The 24,299-nt window shown below is 40.8% G+C and overlaps 1 protein-coding gene across 1 annotated transcript in view; it reads right to left on the bottom strand.

Annotated features, from left to right (window-relative positions):
- Positions 1–24,299, bottom strand: part of rem2 (RAS (RAD and GEM)-like GTP binding 2) — a 50,157-nt gene that overhangs the window by 4,008 nt on the left and 21,850 nt on the right. The window contains exon 4 of the mRNA XM_061732792.1: positions 16,871–17,048. Coding sequence (XP_061588776.1) covers positions 16,871–17,048 — 178 coding nt within the window. The remainder of the gene's footprint in view (positions 1–16,870; positions 17,049–24,299) is intronic.

Here is a 24,299-nt window from a genome sequence, read left to right as displayed (position 1 = left end):
GCCAGTCATTGAGGTACCCCCCCCCCCCAAGTTACCATTTAGGATAGATGAACAGAAACACTAAGGATGGCTGAAGCTCTGAAGAAGAGAGCTTTGCCCACCGCTGCTGCTTCCACCTGTCTGTGTGGATGTCTGCTGTGTGGGTGCTGGAGGTTGTGGAGGTTCCCCTTATGAGCCAGGTCCTGGTCCAGGTTTCTTCCCTCCTAAAGGTTTTTCTTGCCACTGTTTGGCTTAAGGTTTTTCTCCCACTAGGGGAGTTTCTACATGCCATTGTTTATGTAATAACTGCTCGGGGGTTTATGTTCTGGGTCTCTGGAAAGCGCCTAGAGACAACTTCTGTTGTAATAGACGCTATATAAATAAAATTGAATTTAATTGAATTGACCACCACAACCACCCGGTACAGGGAAAAAGCCTCGCTCACAAGCGAAAAAAAAAGCAGATAAAAACGGGACTAAAACTAGAGTAAATACCTGCAGTATTTTTCTTCATTAAAGACAGCTTGTGGGCAATGAAGAAATGAAGTTTGATGCAGAACTTGCAACGTTTCCTCTAGATTGGTGAGTTAACCACTATTGATTTTTTTTTTCACTGAACCATTTTTGATGGTGGAGTAAGTCACATTACTTTGGCATCAATTCAACATCACATTTACTCGACAAATGTCTCAAATATGTCCCGCCGGCCTGCAGTAGATGGATGGAAAACAAAAAAGCACAACTGAGAAAGAAGGCTTGGTTAGAGAAATGATGGCGAAAAAAGAAAAGTGTAACTCAGAAAAATGACAACACTCTTGGAAAGAGATTTTGATTTACCGGTTACAGATTCTGTGTTTTGATGATCAGATTTTTGATTTATGCCTGGTTTGGGATTTACAAAACATTTGGCGCTGAATTGATGCCACAGTGGAATATGAAAAAAAAATCGTTAATATGATCAAATAAGCGCTACTGAAACAAACAGTAAAAGGAAAATTTAATTATACTGCCCTAAATAACTTACACAACCTTTGGAAGATATTATTCAGTTATATTTATCATTCGCACAGCCTTAATTATCCAATAATTGCTGGCTTCTACATCAAAAAGGACTGATTGTTTCAAGTTTTTATTCAGTTCTATTTCTACTTTTTAACTATTTATTGCTAATGATGAGAAAGAATCAGAAATACTACTATTAAAAAGAAGACACACATTGAGACTGCCAAGCTTGGTGCACGACATCTAAAGACCATCTGGTACAATCTGACGAGGTGCCATCAGCCCATAACACATGCTGCACGTCCACTCCGCTGGAACTTCACAAGTGCGGGCCAAATACAACCACTTTGGAAAGATAGGAACGTCAGAGCAAGACTAATGATTTAAGAACATCCACATAAACAAACCCCGTCTGCCGGAGATATTTTATAGACAAAGGGAACCAAAGCTGAGCTCTTTGGAAAAGAGGGATGCTCCGACTACAGTGAGACATGGAGGTGGTTTTATCATGCTGTGGGACAGAGTTGCTGCTTGGTAGAGGAGGCACTGAGTCTGTCAAAGGAATAATCAAAAATAATTAAAAAAGAACATACACTTTTCCCTTCCTTTTAATCTTCTACACCAGGGGTCAGCAACCCAAAATGTTGAAAGAACCGTATTGGACCCAAAACACAAAAAAACAAATATGTCTGGAGCCGCAAAAAATGAAGTGTCTTGTATCAGCCTTAGAATGAAGGCAACACATGCTGCATGTATCTATATTAGCTATAACTGGGGGGGAGATTTTTTTTTTCATTATGCACTTTGAGAAAAAAGTGGAAATGTCGAGAAAAAAGTGGAAATGTCGAGAAAAAAGTGGAAATTTCAAGATAAAAGTCGAAATATCGAGAAAAAAGTCAAAATGTCGAGATTAATGTTGAAGTACAATTTTGAGAAACAAGTCGAAATGTCGAGAAAAAAGTCGAAATGTCGAGAAAAAAGTCAAAATGTTGAGAAAAAAGTTGAAATTTCGTGAAAAAAGTCGAAATGTTGAGATTAATGTTGAAGTACAATCTCGAGAAAAAAGTCAAAATGTCAAGAAAAAAAGTCAAAATTTCGAGAAAAATTTTGAGATTAAAAAAGGAAAAAGGAAGAAAAAAGAGAAAAAAAGGAAAAAAAGAGGGAAAAAAAGAAGAAAAGGATAAAAAGAAAAGAAAAAAAGAAGAAAAAATGGAGAAAAAAAAAGGTCAAACATTTCTGAAAAAGCTCCAGGAGCCACTAGGGCGGCGCTGAAGAGCCGCATGCGGCTCTAGAGCCGCGGGTTGCCCACCCCTGTTCTACACAATACCCAACATGAACAAAAAACAACAACATAATTAGAGGGAGCTCATTAGTATCAGTATGCTTTTCAAATAAATCAGCAGTCACACGTTAATATGAATAGAGAAACAATTGTGATCAGTACAGAACAGAACAGAATGATGCCTGTAGCTGTGTTGTATAAATGTACATCTCTGTGCTGCAGCTCAAACCAGGGAATGGTTTCCACCTCAGTGGGAGTTACTGTCAGGTGACTGAGCATGTTGGGGACAATGCTCGGTATCTTGCCTCAAAGTGGCTCTTTGTGCCTGGTCAAACAAGGCAGGATGATAAGAAAAGCTGACAGATAGATATCATTCTGCCACAAATCCACATCATTGCCCTCTCAAATAGCATTTCTCTTGCAACTGCGCTTCAGCTTTTACTCGCCCATCGCAGTGCACAGAGACAATATCTGAACGCTACTATATGCTAATGTCTTTAAGGTTATTATGTGGAGTTTATACAGTCTGTATGAGAATGGGAATTTAAAACTAGTGCAAAATGTTGGCAGAAAAGAAATGGGTTGAATATAAAATGTACTTAAAAAAACTGTTAAGAATACGAGGAGGAGAAAAACACACAAAAGAAAAGTAAACTAAATAAGATATGCAAGGGAAAGCTTTAATAACGAGGACCTGAATGGGGAAAAAAATACACAATTCTAAGTTTAAACTGAGCGTGTGAGACATCGGGTTTTCTAATAAGTGCCTATAACTGTTCACTCTTATTGTGTTATCATTTTCTGCTGGCAGGAGAATAGACGCTTCACAGTTGCTTTTTCCTCAGAGAAAAGAATAATCACATATATTGTAGACTTTGTCTGCTTGGTATTGTGAAATTCTTATTGTCAGCTTTAGTGCTTTGTCAGTGAGTGGGCTTTATTTTGCTTTATTCTAACTAGGAAATGTGCAAAATAGCCAAGACAATGGATCTAAAGAAAAGGATGTAATATGACTCAGAACAATGGCTAGTAATTGGACTTGACCATTATGAATATTTCGGTGCACGGGAGGAAAAAAAACATATTTAAAACCAGATCAACAGCGGGATACCAGTATACCTAATACCAGTAACAACTGATTGACCAATCAGTTAAAAGTGTTTGGGAAACTGGGGGGGGGGGGGGGAAGAAATGAGAGGGGAAAAAGGGAAGAGGAGAAGTGAAGACATCTGGAGAGGAAAAGAAAAAACGAGGACAGGGGATAAAAAAAAGTTTAGATAGTGCAAGAGGGAAAAGATGATGAGGCAGAAACAAGGAAAACAAGGCCATGTGGGGATGAAAAAAGAGGACAACAAACTAGCAGGAGAGGCAAAAAGGAGCGGGAAGAAAAGAGCGGTAAGGAGACGAGAGAACAAAAGAGGAGAGGACACACTGTATGGTGTGAGGATGAGGAGATGAGAAGAGACGTGAGATACGGTCTCTACTTTTATGCTGACAGACGAAAAAGAAACAAGGGATGGAGAAAAAGACAGACCATGAGAGAAGCGACAGAGACAATGAGATGAACAGGAGAAAACATGCGAGTCAAAGGGAGAGAGAGGAGCTGCTAGATAGAAGAAGGTGACAGGTGAGATAGCAGAAATGAACATGGAGGAGGGAAGGAAAAGAGACAGGAGGACAGAGGGGGAGACAGACAGGAGGAACACTGACTATGCAAACAGAGCCAGAGTGCATATGAATCAAAGCTGCATGGAGCAGGGCCACACCTCCACTATACTGAGCACATGATGAATATGTTCCAGCGTGACAGCGTGTGTGTCAGTGTGTGTGGTGAGGATGGAGAAGACAGGCAGAGGGTGAGAGATAGCAGAAATGAGGTGTCACTGTACATGCCGTAAATATACTTTATGACTTCACGACTCTCAGCCGGGCTCCAAGTTTTTCATGGAGCCGGGTGGGCAAGTCAGCGTCCTCTGTCAAGCCTCGCACATCAGGAGAAATAAATGTGGTCTGTCTAAGGAGAGCGTTAGAACATTCTTGTCAGGCGCCCCCGGGAACATGGATGGAGGATTTCCATATCACTGACCACATTGATGCTTCTCAGTTGTTGATTTATGAAGAGAGAATATGCTGAGTACAGCCAACTCCCATTATTCATTTCTCGCCTCCCTCCCCACTTGGTCTTTCCGCCCTAATCAAGTGCACATCAGAGCTGTGACTGGGCAAATCAGAAGACGCATGAGCGGATCCCGCTGATTAAAGTGGCTTTAAGCTTAAAACCAAACCATAAACAAGAATCTCATTAGAAAGGCAATTTTTATAAAGTAATAGGATGCTGTAGGGTAGCACTTACTTAACAATAAAGATCTCTCAAATGAAAAAGAAAAGTACAACTTAGTATCGACAAATAAAAATACAAGGCTACTTAGTAAGCCCTGCTCAGTCAGCACAAGAACAAGCCTAAGGCAGACAAGATTTAAACACAACGTTTCAAAGAGTGCCAGAGGGCACAATCCACAATCAAAATGGCAAGTTACTCAAAACAAAACCTAGCTGTGCTTGACTCCCAAAGAGCTGGGTTTAAGTAGGAAGCCAACTTCAAGGATTGGTAGGGCAGGATGAAGAGAGGGCCAAGCAGAATTTAATGAGATACCTGGAGGGCTAGAGGAAAGAGGGCCATACAGCCAACGGGGTACCAGGGGAGCTGATGAAGACAGGCCATGAAGCTAATCCTGGATGAGGAAAGGCTCAGATGCAACCAGGAAGTTAGCAACCTACACAGACTTAAAACACTGCAAACTAAAAGGGCAGGCCATGGGCCATGACATTTTCCCAATAAAAGAAAACCAGAGAAAGCATCTGTTCTTTCACATAATGCAACTTGAACACAAACATCCTCCAGACTAATCCCAGGAAACCAGTTGTCTTGCTTCTCTAACCACCGACACAGTCAACATCTGGCATTATAGGGCTTTAAAAATAAATCGCCTTAACGAGTTCAAAATCAGCAAGTTTCTAATTTTTCAATGGAATCAGAAAATAACATCAGTAGAACCTCATTTATTAATATTTTTCATCTCATTGATAGCCTTCTTTGTCAAGAAAGTGGTGAGCTCAACAGCCAGAAACCCCCCTGCACTGAGGATCAGCAATACAGCTGTAAGCAATTACCCCGTGATCATGATGGAAAAAACCCAGGTGTCTCCTCAAGTATTTCCTTAACACATTGGTGGTCTAAACAACCAAGTGAGGATGGATTTTTGGGTCCCTAGTTCTGGCTCTTCTCTTCCACTGGCTGCCATTGCTTTGCCCTGCTGGGCAAAACTGACCAATTAAATCACATGGAGACAATGAAGGCATTCAGGGTGTCCCAGATATGGCTTCTATTAGGGCTGGGCGATATGGACCAAAAGTCATATCTCGATATTTTCTAGCTGAATGGCGATACTCGATATATATCGATATTTTTTCTGTGCCATAATTGGGGTTTCCCCCAAAGCATTATAGCATAGCATCTCTGTTAGCTTCATTTTTTTCTGAGGCAAACCCTTAAAAAAGCAGTCAGTTTTAATACAATGCCTCGTGCCAAATGTCACACAGGTTCCTTTATTAACAGAGGTCTGCACAATATCAAAATGTATAAAACTAATGAAATAAAAATAAACTGCCTGCATATATAGAATAAAAATGCTTCTTGAATAAAATAAAACAAATATCCCTTTCCTGCATAACAATTAAATTAAAATACACTGTGCAATTAATACGATGTAGACAGTAACAGGCAGACTTTTCCACTGAGGTTGACAGTTGTGCAAATAACAAAACAATAGCAAATCTCAAATAAAACATTCAAGTCAATTTGTCACAAAATAAGCTATATCAAAATCATAAAAAAATATATATATTTTTTTTTAATCGATATAAACGATATTGTCTCGTACCATATCGCATTTGAAAATATATCGATATATATTAAAATCTCGATATATCGCCCAGCCCTAGCTTCTATAGAGCATGCTCTGCATAGCTCTCCTGGAGCATGTCTGGCATCTTTCAAGCATATCAATGCGCCTCCTGATCTGGCTGCAGCACTGCTATCAGGTCTAAACTTGGCCACTGACCACAAACAAGGCCTGAGCAGATATGCCTAATCTTCTACTTCAAGATGCAAATCTAATGCAGCAACCAAATATGACGTGTCCCCATCTAGAAGGAGGTTATGGTCCTGCCTCTTACTCATGTTTATCTCTTTATTTGCTTAACTTGGACGATAAGGTCTGCTGTATTTCAGAACCTTGTCCAGATCCTCCCTCTTCCAGCTTCTCAGTCAACTCTTTCTAGTACAATATTAGACTATTCCCTTTTTTTCCAGATGTGCTTGGATGGTTGTAGCTCTGTGTATGCTAGTGAATATGGTATTTTGGGCTTTAGTGTTTCTGTTTGAGTTATGTCAGCTCAACTTCTTAAAGAAAGAGCTTGGACAGAGACACCAAGGTCCAGACTGATCTATGGGCAGCAATCGTCCATAGTCAATCCTATCCCTGAGCGCACCAAAATTGTCCATGGATGTGCTTCATATGGTTTGACTTGATTTTAGCACCATCTCCTCTAAGTTAGGAAACAAAGGTATCATGGGACTGCAACAAGAAAACAAAGTAACAATAACTGCAAGTTGACTGGAAAAGCCCATGCTGAAAGCTTCCATGCTCCCTACACTATGTCCAGTGGACACAAAAACAATCCAGACAGAAGCAAAAAGAAAACAGTCCTCCCTTTTACTAGGTAAGGGGACCAAACCCAAACACATAAACTCAAAAGAAAAGCCAACTGGACTTGTAAAACTCTAGGAATCAGAGAGGTCGTGCACAAGACTCCAGTTGCATCTGACATTTCAAAAGGGATTATCAATGATAATTAGTACCGGTAGATTATTTCTGAAAGAGTAAAAAGTCTGTTTTTTTTTTTTTTTTGGTTTTTCCACTAGCAAGTGGAGTGGGAACTGGCTATGTAGGCAATTTTGATAGAAGTCATACTTAAGGTTCCATTGTGAAGAAAAGTTAATTCCTGTTTACATGTGTGACTGCTGTTTAGTGATAAATACTCAGCAGCATCAGCAGCATTTGGCAAAACCAGTGTATAAATGTAATGCTACCTAAAGTTCTAAACTGCTCAGTTTGATGTTCAGGAGCTCGCTGTGGTTCCTTCAAGGACAGCAGAATTAGGTCCTCTATCCCTCAGTACACAATTCCACAGTGCATCTAAGCATCTGCACCAAAAGGGGTTCTGATTAATGTTTTTTTTTCTGTGTCACTCCTCCTCTTCTCATTCCCTTTTTCACAGGCGATGCTTTCAAACAGTGAAGAGTATGGACAGAAATGAGGGGTTTCCTTGTCAGCACATCTGATGTGTTTATGTAAATGCTCCCATTTGTGTCCATATGGTGAATACAAACACACATAAAGATAGCAAAAGCACCACTGATGTCCTGCTGCAGGGAGATAATGCAAACAGAGATGTGCCATTTAAGACAAAAAAAAATAAAAAATGAAGTAGAAAACAAGCAGAGGGGGAAAAAGATATATTTGCATTCTTAAAATCCAATAAGACTGCAGATATTACAAAAACAAGTTTTAGGAGAAGAAAGCAAAGAAATCAAAACAAAACAACAACAGAATAAAGTGAGGTTAAACCATGTAGCTTCTGATAGTTTCCACAGGATTTAAGAGGGATATGTTGGAGTCAGGTCCTGTAAGTCATCAGTCCTTAATGACTTGATCATCAGCACATGCACAGACCAAGCAGCAGATGTTTAGGCAGTTTATTGGTCGAGAGCAGTCAGGGAAAGCCATAAGTTTTTACTGTAGGACAAGCAATTGTTGCTGCACACCATTCTAGAAAGGGTTACAAAGCCATTTCCAAAGAATATAGAGTTGAATGTTCTAAAAGAGAATGGCTGAAGAAAGATTATTCACAGGTATAAAGCACTCAAGAAGACAACTGCCAATCTTCACAGGAGCGGACGACCCAGCTCCACTCCACTCCAGGGTTATTCTGTTCAATCCTCGGAGAAATACAAAAGAAAACCAGCTACATCTTAGACCTGACAAGCCTCACTGAGAAAGTTAGATGTTAAAATTGATGACAGCACAATTAGAAGAAAACTAGATACATAAAGGGCGTTTGGATCCAAGCATGACTGAGGTGCATCATCAGGAGCATAATCATTTTTGAAACCAGGTTCCAGCGTGGCAAGATTTTAAGATGCCTTTTACATGGCTCCATTGTTACTGCTTTCTGCAGCTTTTCTTTAATGCTTGAGTCATACACGTCACTCGTACTTCTTTGTTTACAGATTTCTACAATTTCTACAATTTCTTCAAGTGCGCTTGCCCAATGTTTTGCCGCCTGTTTTCACTTGTTTCCGTCATAGTGCCTGGCATGTAATTTACAGCGTTTTTCAGGCCTATTGAGTACATTCATGTGAACGCACACATTCACTGACACATCTCCGTTATTACGAAGAACATTTTTGAAACTATAAGCGTTTCGTCTTCATGTGGCTATAGCCTCAAACTTCTCCACTTGAGGCCACTCCTCATCCCAAACCCAAAGAGGGCATTCTACCCTTTTTGCTACGGGCAGGTAGCATCTCTTCAGACCCCTCACACCCAGGACACAGTCTGTTTGAACTCCTGCCCTCTGGACGGCGCTACAGAACCTCCAGACACAAGGACAGTTTCTTCCCCCAAGCTGTTGCTCTGATGAACTCTCACAATTAATATGTCAATGTCAATGTCAATGTCAATTTTATTTATAAAGCACATTTAAAAACGACCGAGGTCGACCAAAGTGCTGTACAGCATACAAGAGAATAAAACAATACCAAAAGAAAAACACAGTACCCAGTGTAGAAACAATAAAATCACTAACATACTAAAATGATCAATAAAATAGTAATAAAATACAATAAAAAACAATCACTTCATACAGATGTGGGGAACTAAGTTGTCACACACTAAAAGCCAAAGAAAATAAATAAGTTTTCAAAGAAGACTTAAAAACCACGCGGGTCTGGGCAGATCTAACATTTAGTGGCAAACTATTCCACAGCTTAGGGCCGGCCACCGCAAAAGCTCGGTCACCTCTAGTTTTGAGCCTAGATTTCGGGATGTCTAAAAGCAACTGACTTGACGACCTCAGAGCTCTGGCTGGTGTGTGAGAGTGGAGAAGTTCATTAAGGTATTGGGGAGCCAAGCCATTCAGTGATTTAAAAACAAGCAGCAGAATCTTAAAATCAATTCTGTAATGAACAGGAAGCCAGTGCAGGGAGGCCAGAACCGGGGTAATGTGGTCACGCTTTCTAGTTCCAGTCAGGAGTCGTGCAGCAGCATTCTGCACCAGCTGCAGGCGTCGCACAGAACGCTGGTCTAAGCCCACGTACAAGGAGTTGCAATAGTCTAGCCGTGATGAAATAAAAGCGTGAATGACCCTCTCCAAGTCTTTAGGAGATAGGTAGGGCTTTAATAGAGTCTCAGAGAAACCAATCACGTGCAATAACAATAATAGCAGTAATTATAATCACATGCTGTAACAATGCACCTTCCGGCAATAATCATGTCTGCCTCATTCTGCGGCACCTCTCACTTAAAAAAAAAAAAAAAAAAAAATGTATATATGTTATTTTATTCAGAGCTGTCATTTTTCTACCTCATGGGGCTGCACCTTCAGTTCTTCAATTGTATATAAGTGCCACATTTGTTTATTTACTGTCTGATATTTTTAAATCTAAAGAGCGAAATAACCGGAGTCAAATTCCTTGTTGGACAATGTTCGAACCTGGCCAATAAAGACGATTCTGAGCCAATGTCTCAGATCTGTAGGTGCTACTGTAACTCTGCTGCTTCGCACTCAGCTGCAAGTCACTCTATAGTACCATGGACATTGTGACTTGATGAAGCCAACAGGACCACATCATCTGCAAAAGCAGATGTAACTCTGAGGTCACCAAACTGTTATCAACAAAATCAACAAAATTGTTGTCAAGGTGCAGCACTGATGGGGTCCCACTCACTATGGAAATAAATCATACTTCCCATGAACCACATGCAAATGTAAACCAAACATTCACTCCATTTGTACATGCACTGAATGGCCCAAAGCAACAGACCCAATGCCCCGTACTCCTGGTGCTCCCCCGTACTCCTAGAGGAGTACAGGGGATTCACAATACTAATGATTCAGGATCACCTGACTGACTCTGTTCCATTTGTGATTATAATAATGACTAATATGAATATAAGCTACTTCCAAACAAAATATGGAAGCTTCTATAAAGATCTCAAATCTTATGAAAAAGAACTGTAATATCTATCTATAATGTTCTGTAAGCCTAATACCTCTACAACCTCATACCTTTCCTACAGTATCAAAGCAGTGTACTTCTGTAGTATGTCCCAAAAACTAAAGATTCCCATAGTAACCAATAATATATTTTGTAATAGAAGCATGAATACAGCTAAATTAACAACACCAAGTACTTACAGCTGTAGCTACTTTTGTCTCAACTAACTGTCAGCTGTTAAATCCCCCAACCTAAAATAACATCCATTCACTGGTTGATGTTGAAACCGAATACTGGATGGTGGTGTCATGAAATATTATCTGTTTTAGCTAACCAGACCATCTAAATAACAGTGACCTATTGACAAGGGGGCAGACTTGGTTCTGACATTAGGGGACATAACCACCCCCCACCCCATTTGACAGAATCATTTACTTCTTGTTACATTGTAAAGCATCTTAAACTGGTTTATGTTAATAATAACAATGCTACTTACATGTGTTTTAGTCTTTAGACTATAATGATGTATAGGTTCATGTAGCGTCATGCAAATGACTGATAACACATCTGTAGATATAATAAAACAACATTATATCCCCACCTGAAAATTTTTTTCCCACAATATGGAGAATACAAATGTTAAGATCTGTGTGTTTAAATATTCATGCTATGCAGACGCACTGGCTCTCCGTAGCTACTAGGATTATAAGGTCAGCCTCCATATACAGTAATTGGAGGGAAATAAAATGATCTCTCTATCTTTAGCTACCTAAATAAGAATACTTAAGTACTTGGCTGTGAAGTTTTTCAGTTTGACTCACATAAGATACAATAAGGACTGTGTTGCAATCTGAAAGGATTTTCTTTTATAAACTTTATAAAAGAGTTTATTTTGCTCTTTAACTTTTACCTCCCCTGGCAACGCCTTGTGGCACGTTTGACCTCAACCTAAAAATAATACGGTGGCAGGATCTAGAGAGTGATCTATAATGTCATTCAGGAAACAACTACTACAAGTTATTATTGGTAAAGGTTGATCTTCAACCTACTGAATCACCGAGGTACTTAGCATTGCACACTTTGATGAAATGCAGATAAAAGGGGGGGCCTGATGGTGCTTGATACAAATTCACCCATAGAGTTCACAATTGTAACATCAGTGTGGTCTGAGATCTATTCAGAGGACTCAGTAGGGTTCAGTTGGATTTGTTTCTGTGTATCATAGTCACACTGGGTGCAATCATTTCATTCAGCGAGCCCTTAATGACATGATAATGTGTAACATTGTTATGTGTGGCACAAAATATAGCTGGGAATATCCCTTGACAGCAATAGGCCTGACACAATTAACTATTCACAATCAACTGTCTATTAAACTTCATAGCCGTGACAGCTCAGAGACAGCAAAAGAATAAAAGTCAGCGGATCGAAAGAGCCACTGACAGCTCCACCAACCATTGCTCACAGAAGAGCATATGTTAACTTGCTGGTGCATCTGTGCGAGTCAGACATCATCGGAGTCATTATGATTTATTACTATGGTACAGAAATACATGATGCACGTTCTTTTTCAATATTAAATAAATGAAGGTAATGAAATGCCCCTCTTTAAGACTGATGAAAGCAAACCAAAGTCATTCCGTCAGTACCTTTGCAAAGCGCATTATCACGGTTTGTTTTTTGGAGAATGTGTCTGTGTTTCAGTTTCAGGCTTTTGCACACGCCTATTCATTATAAACAGCAGCAAACTAGATAACTATAATTACAATACATTTTTCACTCAAGGCTTTCCATTTGGAGAGCAGCTAACATTGAAGGTAATACAAAGAGACAAAGGGTGCTTTCAGGTTTTTCTTTTGTGTTTTTTAATCTTGAATCAATCACTCAGAAACACAGGGTTTCTTAAAACCTGCTGGTGTTTGGGCAGACTCAAACTCACTGCTTGCTACTACCTTACCCCGAGTAACAGCTGCTGAACCTGTTCAACGGATGCCATGAAGCATGTATTTTATGCTGTCTGTGATAATAACAGCAGTAGATTTTTTTTAGACATTAATTTATAAAACAATGGGTTCAATTTTAGACAATACACTCAGGGCCTGATTTACTAAAGGTTTGCGTGCGTAAAAATGTGTGCAAACTTGACATCACGCGCACTAACAGCGTGCAAAGAGGACTGCGCCTCTCAAATGAGCAAAATAGCACACGCTATTCATTTAGTACAGGGGTAGGCAATTCCGGTCCTCGAGGGCCGGCGTCCTGCATGTCTTAGATGTTACCCTGCTTCAGCACACCGTGATAAAAGTACCTGTGTCATTAACAGAATTGTGCAGCCCTGGATGACAAGCTGATGACGATGATTAATTAGAATCAGGTGTGTTAAAGCAGGGAAACATCTAAAACATGCAGGACACCGGCCCTCGAGGACCGGAATCGCCTACCCCTGATTTAGTACCTTTGCCCTGATGAATAATCAATATGGGGCGTACCCGGCAGAAAAGGCTAAATACTGGGAGGGGAAAATGCAAATATGTTCATTTAGCACAGGCAATGAGATTTACCAAGCCTGAAAGTTTTTGCGGGGATTGTGATTGCGTCTGTATTTAATACGTTCGAAAGGAAGGTGCTAATCTACCCAGCATTACGCAGGGATTATGGGGGTATTATTGTTCCAATATTATTTGTGTATGCGTATCTCAATCTGTGTGTGCGTAAAAAGATTTGTGTGTCTGTACTCAGATTTGTGTGTGCGTAAAAAGATTTGTGTGTCTGTATTCAGATCTGTGTGTGCGAAAAAAGATTCGTGTGTCTGTATTCAGATTTGCTGTGCGTAAAAAAAGATTTGTGTGTCCGTATTCACATTTGTGTGTGTAAAAAGATTTGTGTGTCTGTATTCAGATTTGTGTGTGCGCAAAAATCAGCCGGTAGCTCTCGATTGGCTGTCTTTGCACACGTGGATTTTGACACACTTCTGCCGCGGCAAATCTGTAAAAAGATCTGTGTGTAAAACGATTTGTCCGTAACTTTTGCTTTGCCCTGAGCTCGGACTCACAGGCTCACGCCAGGCTACAGTAGCAATACAGCCTTCACCACTAGTCGGCGCGTAGCACTCAGTCAGTACGTTTACCTGCAGCAGTTCCATCGGGGTTTTGAACATATTATTAGACATCGTTTAGACTTTTATACTGCATGCAAACACCTGAACCCCATCTACTTCGGACCTATGTCGGACATTTAGTAATCGGGTTGCATATGGAGTAAGATAACTTCCAAAAAGATGTGTCCATGTTATAACTATTCGTATTCGTAATGATAAACATTTGTATGTAAATAAAAACATACTCAAAATGCTGCTGTCACGCACATGAGTCTGATAAATTATTAGGTTAAGAGTAAGAAATTAGGTAAGAAATTGACCTTTTACGTCTCATTTATTCATTCACACACGCACTAATATAGTAATATATTTGGGAAACAGTTAGGCACCAAATATAATATATTTAATTTTCTCAGAGGGCAAAAATAAGAACTTTATTGATCCCACATACTGTAGGAGTAATTCATGTCATATTAGAGAACAAGGTAGTGCCGAAAAACAATATATAGCCTATCCCCCCTCACAAAAATAAGAAAAATATATTTTCTTATCAACAAAGCATATTTTACAGGGGGGGGTGCTTTTCACGGCAGGGGTGCTGAATACGGCACAACAATTTGCCTCTTCCACTAATATCTCTAACTCCAACTCGTCAAATTTCATGTTGCGCTTGCGACTATATCCTGCTTTCCATCCAGACTCTCCATGGCGCAAAGTTTGCGCCGCAAACCGTAAGACCTCATCTAAATACTGCTGTTTGCACCTGTTATCAATTGCGCACGCAATCTTAGTTGATCACCCGCAAAACACACAACAACAGCACGCGCAAACTTTTTCAGTGCACACGCAATTTAGTACTCTTTATTTAGGATCTTAGTAAATCGGGCCCTCAGAGTATAGCAGCTAGTACTCAGGGGCCTCATCTATAAAGCTTGCTTGCGCAGAAAAAGCGCCTGAAAGTTGCGGAAGCCGCCATCTACGCAAAGCCTCGGATCTAAAAAGAAAAAAGTAACCGAAAAATCTGCTTTTCTTTACGGCAACTCGGACCCTCCCGTAAGAATTTACTTAAGACACGGGGAACTGGCGACGCAGGCTGTGAGGTGGTGAAATGAAGCCAGATTCATGTCATACTCTTAATAATGTCATCACATATCACAACATATATCAGACTTATAATAAAATAGCGCTGATCGTGTTCCTCTTTGTGTGAAGCTCAGTGTCAGTCAGGACTCTGCTGCTGCTGCAGCTGCAGCCGCGGTGACACGCCGGGAACCTCCTCACACCCACCGCTTTAGGACAGAACAAATGAGGGGCTGCGTTTAGGGAGCCCCACGGAGCCCCTAAAGGGACTCAGATTTTGATTTCTGTGATTCATAAAGCAACATTGCGTGCAAGTCTGCGTGCACATGGTTTTATTGATCCGGATTTTTTTTTGCGCCCGGCATTTTCGGCTTTTGAGTGTACGTGCACTTTTAGTATGACTCCTACGCAGTCCATTTTAAATGAGGCCCCAGATGAGTACCTTGTGATAGGCTGTTATAATACATTGTCGGACAACTAATAACACTGCCATGGCTTCTTATAAATAGTATTTATTCTTTAACCCTACAGGTCATATAACATCCACAGACACCAACACTGCACCCTACACTAACTCAACTCTATGACCATGAACAACTGTAACGGACACTTGCTGACTTACTAACCTATTAAATGTAAAAATAAAAATAAATCAAAAATATTTCTGTTGTTTTAAAAAAATGAATAACATGTGACTGTAGCGTCATGGACCAAACCAATAACTATAGCTCAACCTGCATTTGTGCTGAAGTCAGTTGCCCCAATTACTATCATTTTTCCTGCAAATGCATATTCTGTTCCCTCTCAAGGCCGCTTCGATTTGGGCCATTTTGGGCCCTAACAGCGTTGACTCTCCTTATGCTGCGTTGTTCTCTTCTTCTGCTTTAGCGGCCTTGGACTCCTGCACTGATGTCCCTCCCGGGCCATTTTGGACATTACTGTCACTTTCTGCACTTTCAGTCTCCATGTCTGAATTTTGTTATTTTTCCTATGTTAGTTGTCATTTTAATGTTTTTTGTTTTTTTTTCTGTCCATGTTAAGACTACTTCTGGATTGAGGCTCATGCAGAACTAAAATTTGTTGCAGTTCCTCGACTGACTGATAGAGCTGGCTCTAAAAGAGAGTCAGTCTCCAATGACTCCTGTGTCAGAACGTTCAACTTTAGAGCAGAAATGAAAATATTTACAGCCTGGTTCAAAAAAAATCATTTTGGTCTTAATTGTTTGATTTTATATCCACGGCAATCTGAGGGGCATGACTTGTTTTGTACCACGTCATGAGAGTGCATGTAAAGCAATAATTATATTTCTAATATGATTGATAGAAAGTCGGCTCAGCCAATCACTAGAAATGATCATTTCCCCATCTGTAATTGTCATGCTACCTTGCTTAGCGAAGCAACTGGCTGTTTGTACCAACCCAGCGTCGGCTAAACACATCAATACAGAATGATTTTTGGCACAGTCATCATTAGAAATGAAATATTCTTCCCGGGACCCATGGTTGTTGCTCAGTACGAAGAAAAACAGACGTCAAAACTGTTCTTCAGAAACCCAAGGGTCACGTGACTAATGCTTTTTTCATTCATTTTTACAGGTTTTGTGCAATGTACATGCAGTCGTTGCTTAAGGTAAGATTAGAAGTGCTTCTAATTTAGGTTGCAGTGTGTAGTTATCTGTTTTGTGAATATATCTGCTATTTTTGCACATTTTATTACCCTCAGCCAATAGTTTTTTGTTTTTTTTCCAAAGCTGACCCCTTTACTTGTTTTTTCTTCCATGACTAATTGCTTTTGAAGGCAGAACACCCTGTTCTGGAGTAAAACCTCCCTCACTTGAATTTTACACGTTCCACTTTCACACCTTCAGGGAATCATTGGAGCATCTCCATCTATCTATTTTCTGGACCTGTTTTAACCTATTCAGGGTCAGGAGGGTCAGCTAAGGCCTGTCTCAGCCGCCACAGGGCAAGGTTCCCTGGATTTCCTGAAAATATGATCTTTTTCAAGAATATTCATTGATTGAATTAGTATCAGATAATGAATATCAGAAGGGGTAAGTAGATGAACATTACAGCAGTCTTGTACTTACCCTCGGAACTGATTTCACGGGAACGGACAAGGTCGCTCTTGTTGCCCACCAAGATGATTGGCATGTTTGGCTGGGACTCCCTGAGAAGGAGGCGGAGCTGGGCGGTGCGGTGGAAGCTCCGTCTGTCCGTCACCGAAAAGACGAGGATGCACACGTCACACTGCAGAGTGGACAGGTCCTGCAGATCACAAACACATGTATAATGCATTCAACCCATTAGGAAAGTAGATCAGTATTCACGTAGCAGATCCAGTGACAGCATGGGTTGGTGTGGGATATCAGGGAGACAGGATACACACAAGATCCCTCACATCCCATTAACTAATTGATCATTTGTCCCTGAACATTTTTCAATCCCTTTTAAGTTCCTGTTAGTGTGACATTGAAAGGACATCAGAGCTAATGTCAAACGGGCGCCAGTCAATTTTTTTTCTATCATGGTCCCGTGACAGGACGTGGAGGAGGCTTTGGTCAACTTGACTGTACGTCACGCTTCACTTTGGATCTCCTGACCCTCTTAACAATAACGGCTAACAGCCCGTCGGGGCTTCCTGTCACAGAGGCTCAATTAGCTCGAGTGTCTCCAGCAGAAGCAGCCGCTTGCGAGTGCCTGTGAGCATCTCTGTCCTCTCTCGTTCCCTCTCCCTGGTTCAGTCAGCCGCAATTTTTACATCGGACTGAAAGGGGTTTATATTTGCAAATTGGGTCATGACAAGTTTTCAACTTCTTTGCCGTTTGCTTTTGAAAGTTCTGTGTTTCCTTTGGGTTTGTTGATTTAAACGAAGGGAAAATATTGTGTTGAAAGTCTGGAAGCAAACTCCAGGGATCATCTCGAAGGCAATCTCTTGTTGACCCATTTGTTCACTACAGTCCCATGTAATGTCTTCTTAATCTCATAGTCCAAAATCTAATATGTGGTGAATTTGGTAGTTACCATAGGATTAAGGATTTGTTTGGAACTGAATTCCCTGTCGTCGTGAGCAAAATCCAATTCATTTGTGGATTAAACGTTCACCTGCTGATGACGCACACTTGTCATTCGTTTAAGATTTAACGTAGGATAGAAAATAAACTGGGAGCACAACAACTTCAGTGACGAGCAAATGGAACCCAAAGCCCTTAAATTACTCTGTTTATTTCTCTTTCTTGAGAAATGTGGAGTTTGGCCTTTTCAGTCTCTTAATGAGAGGCTTTATTGCTGTAGAATGTGGAGGAAAATCTTGTTTACCCGCTCTGCACTACACGACATGGAGTCACGCCATAATGTGGATGAACCACAGGACAGACTGCAACAAAATAGTGTCTTAAATAGGATTAAAACACACACACACAGAGGAAGAGCGTCTGCAGTCTCTGGATGGTTTAATGCCTCTATGTCCTTAAGATGATTATATCATCCTTTAAGCTTCAACATTTCTGATATTTACACTTTCATTTATGTATTTATTTTTTTGTTTTCTGGCCTCAGAGAAACAATATAATGAGACAGTTATATTGTTGTGTTGAACTGCTCTAAAAGCACCAAAGAAGTAAAAGATGTAACAAGACAGTATTTGAACAGTCCACGCTCTGCAGTAAGTTAACTACTAAAATGACAGACAGCAGTACTACATACCCATTTCCAACAACCCGCCTCCATGCAATGCAAACTACATATATAACACAGTACGCACTGTGTACTGGGTCTGTTGTTTACACGTGGTATGTCACTCTAAACCTCATACTATATGCTACTAAATTGGACTAATTTTGCCAAAAATATAGAATGCAGAATATGAAAAATTACACATTCTGCAGTGAGACAAAAAAATACCTGAATAGTGTGCTAATTCCAGAAAGAAAAATTCAAATATGCAACAGACCAATTATCTTGCAAGCAGAAACACAGCAGTCAGGACCCAGTGAAATACACAACAGTAACCCATGCTCTTATCAACTCATCCTTTCCAAAACTGGAAACTGGCAACTAGTGAGGTCCAGAAGTATTTGAACAATGAGTTTTTAGGATTTTGCCTCTTTACACCACCACAATTTGAAATAAAACAATCAAGATGTGCCCGAAGTGTAGACTGTCAGCTTTGAATGAAAAGGTTTTACACAAATATGGCCTTATTATTATTTTTTATGATTTAAAGACATTTTCATTTAAATACTTCAGGATCTCAAAAGTATTCAGGAAAAGAAGTTCATTGGAAAAGTTAGGTCCATTCAGTGGTTACTTCAAGACAAACTAAGCAGCTGAAAGGTTTGGAGTTCATATGGGCTATTCAGTGTTCATTTGGCGGCTGCTTGACTGGAGATACCAATAAAAAGTCCAGAGAGATCTCAAAACTAGTGACAGAGGCCATCATGAGTCTAAAAAAATCACAAACAACATAAATAGATAGCAATGACCTTAGGTGTCTCCAAATCAACAGTTTGGTACACGCCTAAAAAGACAGCAAGCGCCGGTGAGCTCAACAACATCAAATGAGGATCACAGACGACATCTAAAGTTGATGATTACGGAATCCTTTCCTTGGTGGGGAAAAAAAACAACAAAAAACACTTCACAGCCTCAACAAAGAATCGAGAATACTGTGGAGAAAGTAGGTGTAACATTGTTAAAATCTACTATCAAGAGACTTTATGAATACACAACACATAAGGACACACAGGAGATACAGTATGGAAAATCAGCCTTGCAAAATGGAATAATTTGGTAGCCTATATGAGGAACCAGGTTAGCCGTTTTCATTCTGAAAAAGCATCTGCACCCTCAAGGATCAAAGTTATTCAGAGAAGACTTAATGAGAGACTGTCAGTGTTGCCGAAGTAAGACAACCTTGAAATCTGAGGCGTCTTTAAAGCTATGCCATCTATGGCCTCATTCAGTTGTAGAGAATAAACCTTCATCATCCTACTGTAGAATAACACATTTTACCATTTTTAAACTATGTTGAAAAACCGCCAGAAAAGATGTAAATAACGGTGGATGATATTAACATTGGGAAAAGAGCTCATCTATGGACAAACCTTTAAATAACTGCGACCCACATAAGCTCAGTTCTGCAGTGCATTTCACCTTGTGTCCATAATTAGCAAGAGCTCACAGCAAAAAAGCTCTGAAAACTAAACCCCACTGCTGCTCTGAATGCAGAACTAAAACTAAACCACACCGCTGCTCTGAATGCAGAACTAAAACTAAACCACACCGCTGCTCTGAAAGCAGAAATAAAACTAAATAAATACGACAATGGAATTTGTGGCGGTAGAAAAAAACCCACATGCATAGTAAGTTTGACGTTGCAGAGAAAAATGCTGTTAGGTTCAAAAGGGTTGTGGATAAGCACAACCCAGCATCATCACATGTTTTCTGCAATTATTGCAATGAATGTATCGCAAAACACATCCACCACCCCATAAACACCTCAGCCAGTCACTGATGATGCTTTCCAGATGGAGCTTAAAGAACTTTCATCTTCAGCATCCTTCTACCAATGTGTTCACCATCCCTCCTCTTTATTAACCATCTCAAAGTGGCCTCTCTTTCTTTATCTCCAAAAGTCAAGGCAACACAAAATGTCTTAATTTGTGTTTGGTATATTTGTAATGGTATTTCGGTAGGGGTAGCCATTGCAGGTGTAGTTTAACATGTTTTAAGCATTTTTCTCAGGGACTTCAAATGTAATAATGTAAATGTTGGTTGAAAAAGAAAGTTGAGACCAACTCCAGGTCTCCAAATCTCAAAGCTTTATGAAAACAGATTATTTACATTAAAATACACAGTGAAGGCTACAGTATAAGATCTAAATAGATTTGGTGTAGTAAAGCAGAAGGGCCCGATTTACTAAGATCCTAAATAAAGAGTACTAAATTGCGTGTGCACTGAAAAAGTTTGCACGTGCTGTTGTTGTGTGTTTTGCGGGTGATCAACTAAGATTGCATGCGCAATTGATAACAGGTGCAAACAGCAGTATTTAAATGAGGTGTTGCGCGTCTTACGGTTTGCGAGCGCAAAATGAAATTTGACGAGTTGGAGTTAGAGATATTAGGAAGAGGCAAATTGTTGTGCCGTATTCAGCACCCCTGCCGTGAAAAGCACCCCCTCGTATATTCAATGATAAGTAGACCAAGAAAAAAAACAACACACTGACACTTCAATATATTTATATATACACACTCACACAAACACATACTTAGGAGTTTATATTATATATATTTACAAATATTATGGAAGAAAACACAGTAAGCAGGCTATTAATTAATGACATCAATAACCATTTACCCGATTTTTGTTATCTGTGACTGTGATTGTGGGAAAGTATGACTATTGTGGAATCCATGAGCGCATTTAAACATGAATCATTAACACAAAACTGGACCCTAAACAGAACGTGACACGGAATGAGAATATCATTTTTGTCAGACGAGGGGGTGCTTTTCACGGCAGGGGTGCTGAATACTGCACAACACCGGGGTATGACAACTGCGGAACAAGTATAGGCGCACAATAAGAAACACTTTTTTCTCCATGAAAACACTTGATTTATTTATTATCACAAATAAAAAAATGAATGTGCCTCCTGTGGCAACCTTTTGCTGAATAATACTCGATTTAACATTCAAATAAAATATTTCTCCTTTTGCATGTGGAGAATCCCCACCCCAGTCCTCAAATCAGGCACCAACAAGCATCCCTGCGTAATGCTGGGCAGATTAGCACCTTCCTTTCGAACGTATTAAATACAGACGCAATCACAATCCACGCAAAAACTTTCAGGCTTGGTAAATCTCATTGCGTTTGGTAAATGGACATATTTGCATTTTCCCCTCCCAGTATTTAGCGATTTCTGGCGGGTACGCCCCATATTGATTATTCATCAGGGCAAAAGTACTAAATGAACAGCGTGTGCTATTTTGCTCATTTGAGAGGCGCAGTCCTCTTTGCACGCTGTTAGTAGATCAGCTTGCACATTGGTTTGCGGGTGATGTCAAGTTTGCACACGTTTTTACGCACGCAAACCTTTAGTAAATCAGGCCCTATATGTATAGTCTTAAAACATAATCCAATTTGCTTCTGAGCAGTTTATTTTAGCTTTAAGAAAAGGAAATATACATATTTAAATATTAGATTTTTATATTGACATTATTATTGTGGCAGGGTGGAGGAGCAGCCACTCAGCCGATTGGGCACACCTGTGCCCAACCAACCTCTCCACCCTGCCTGGCTACATAAGAAGTGGCTGCACACCAGCAAGAGGGCTGCTGGGAGAAGGTTCTGCTGGTGCACGTGTGGCGGTGTGATTGAGACCCCGTCCACACGTAGCCGGGTATTTTTAAAAACGAATATTTCCCCCCTCCGTTTATAAAAAAAATTGCATCCACACGTAACCGAAGATCTGCGTTTTCGACCACATTCATAAGCATTCTAACCTGTAGATCATCTGCGGCTCCCGGGGAAGCTCCGCGGGCTCCGCCGCTCCGCCGCTCCGGGGCTCCGGGGCTCCGGGGGGCTCGGCGGGGCTCCGCGGAGGTTCAGCCTCCGCGGCTCCGCGGAGCCCTCTGTGTCAGTGTAACGCAGTAAGCGGCCGGTCAAGAGCAGAGACCATTTATTTAATAAATGGCTTGGAGAACAGATGCTGGATCATCTGTATTTCTATAGTAAACAAAACTCGCACGTCAGAGCAGATTTGTTGTTGTTTTGGCGCATAATGTGACGTTCGAAAACGCAAAACTCCGGTTGTGTGTGTCTACACGCATCTACATAAACGGAGTTTTCAAAAATCTTCACTTTGCCCGGAGTTTTTTTAAACCTTCGTTTATTTGCGTTTTCGTGTGGATGACAGGTCAAAACGTAGGAAAATATCTTCGGTTTAGCAGATATCTGCAGATATCCGGCTACGTGTGGACGGGGTCTGAATAAAGGAGTTCCTGCACTAAACCCTGTGTCCTCTGTCCTGTCGGTTGGCCCCAGTGGCAACGAGCTTGCTACAATTATCGAGTATGGGAATTTCAGTTAAGCTTTACGCTCAGCATATGACCTTTTATAAACACAAATGCCTACCTATACAGACACCAAGGCATTCAAGTGGCAGTTTAACTGGAAATAAGACTTAAACCATAAGTGCATCAATATAGGAACATGTTGGTTCGCTAGGATCCCCAAAGTGCCTGCTTGCTGTGGAGAGAGAGAGAGAGAGAGAGAGAGAGAAAAGGGAACTTTTCTGGGGTTTAAACTTGGGAGCCAATTACACTACTGCTTAGTGGTAACCAAACCAAATTCATTACAGCAGCAGCATGTCCTCATAAATACAGAAAAAAAGACAAGTATTGTGTGTGTGTGTGTGTGTGTGTGTGTGTGTGTGTGTGTGTGTGTGTGTGTGTGTGTGTGTGTGTGTGTGTGTGTGTGTGTGTGTGTGTGTGTGTGTGTGTGTGTGTGTGTGTCCATACATGTGAGTTTGTGTTGAACGCATGAATGCCTTGTCCTACATCCGCAGCCCTGGAGCTACTGTAAATTCCTGTCCTCCAGAGAGGTTCAGACGCCTGAAAAATTCACAACATCTCTCGTGGCCAAGAACCGTCGGATCAGACCCCGGAGCAGGAAACTCACAGAGAGAGCCTCTGTCTGTTTGATGGAGCGCAGGAAAAGGCAGGAAGGGGAGAAGAGAGGAGGGGATGGATCCGCTGGCCACCTGTCACCGTATGATAGAGGGATAAGGAAGACGAATGAAAGTAAGAACTCATGGAAAGAACACCAGAGTGATGGAGACACTGGTCTTTGTAGGCAAACACGTCCAAACTTAGAAGGGACATTGATCAGGAGCATGATGGAGCACTCTGGGAGAAAAACTCCCACCGAATAAACGTTCTTCTCCATCAAACACAGGCAGCTCAACCCAGGACAGTGCCAACTCCTGCTCCCCCTCCTTTTTTTTTCCCTGTCTCCATTAAGCTGCTCTTCTCTGCTCACGGAGAGCAGGCCATCTGTCAATATCTCCTCATCCCGTACACGTACTCACAGCGCTGACACACAAATACAAGATCTGGGCCCACACACAAATGTTTAAATTATCTGCAAATGCACACAGTGAGCATTCAAGGGAATATTACTAAAATCCTCCACAACAAAAGACCCATCTGGCTCACACATTCGCTCCTTGCCTTGCTATACTAATTGGCAAATTAACTGATTGAGCGGGATATACTTCGCTGCTCTTATAGTCTGGGGTTGTTTTACTTGGTTTGAGCTAAGGCTTCTTAGTACATGCCAGGAGAGTGCCAGCAGATTTCCATATATATATATATTGGGTACCGACTCCTCGTGTGAGATGTGTACAGGTGCCGCATCAGCACCACAACGAAGGTTAAGCTGACATGGGGCTACAACATGACCACGGCGGTCATTCCTGGAGGTCTGATACAACTCTTTTTCCATGACTCGTATCAT

The sequence above is a fragment of the Cololabis saira genome, chromosome 10 (assembly GCF_033807715.1).
Source record: "Cololabis saira isolate AMF1-May2022 chromosome 10, fColSai1.1, whole genome shotgun sequence".
In the NCBI taxonomy this organism is placed as follows: Eukaryota; Metazoa; Chordata; class Actinopteri; order Beloniformes; family Belonidae; genus Cololabis; species Cololabis saira.
Note: the sequence above shows the minus strand (reverse complement) of the source record. Positions and strands in the feature narration are given on the sequence as shown.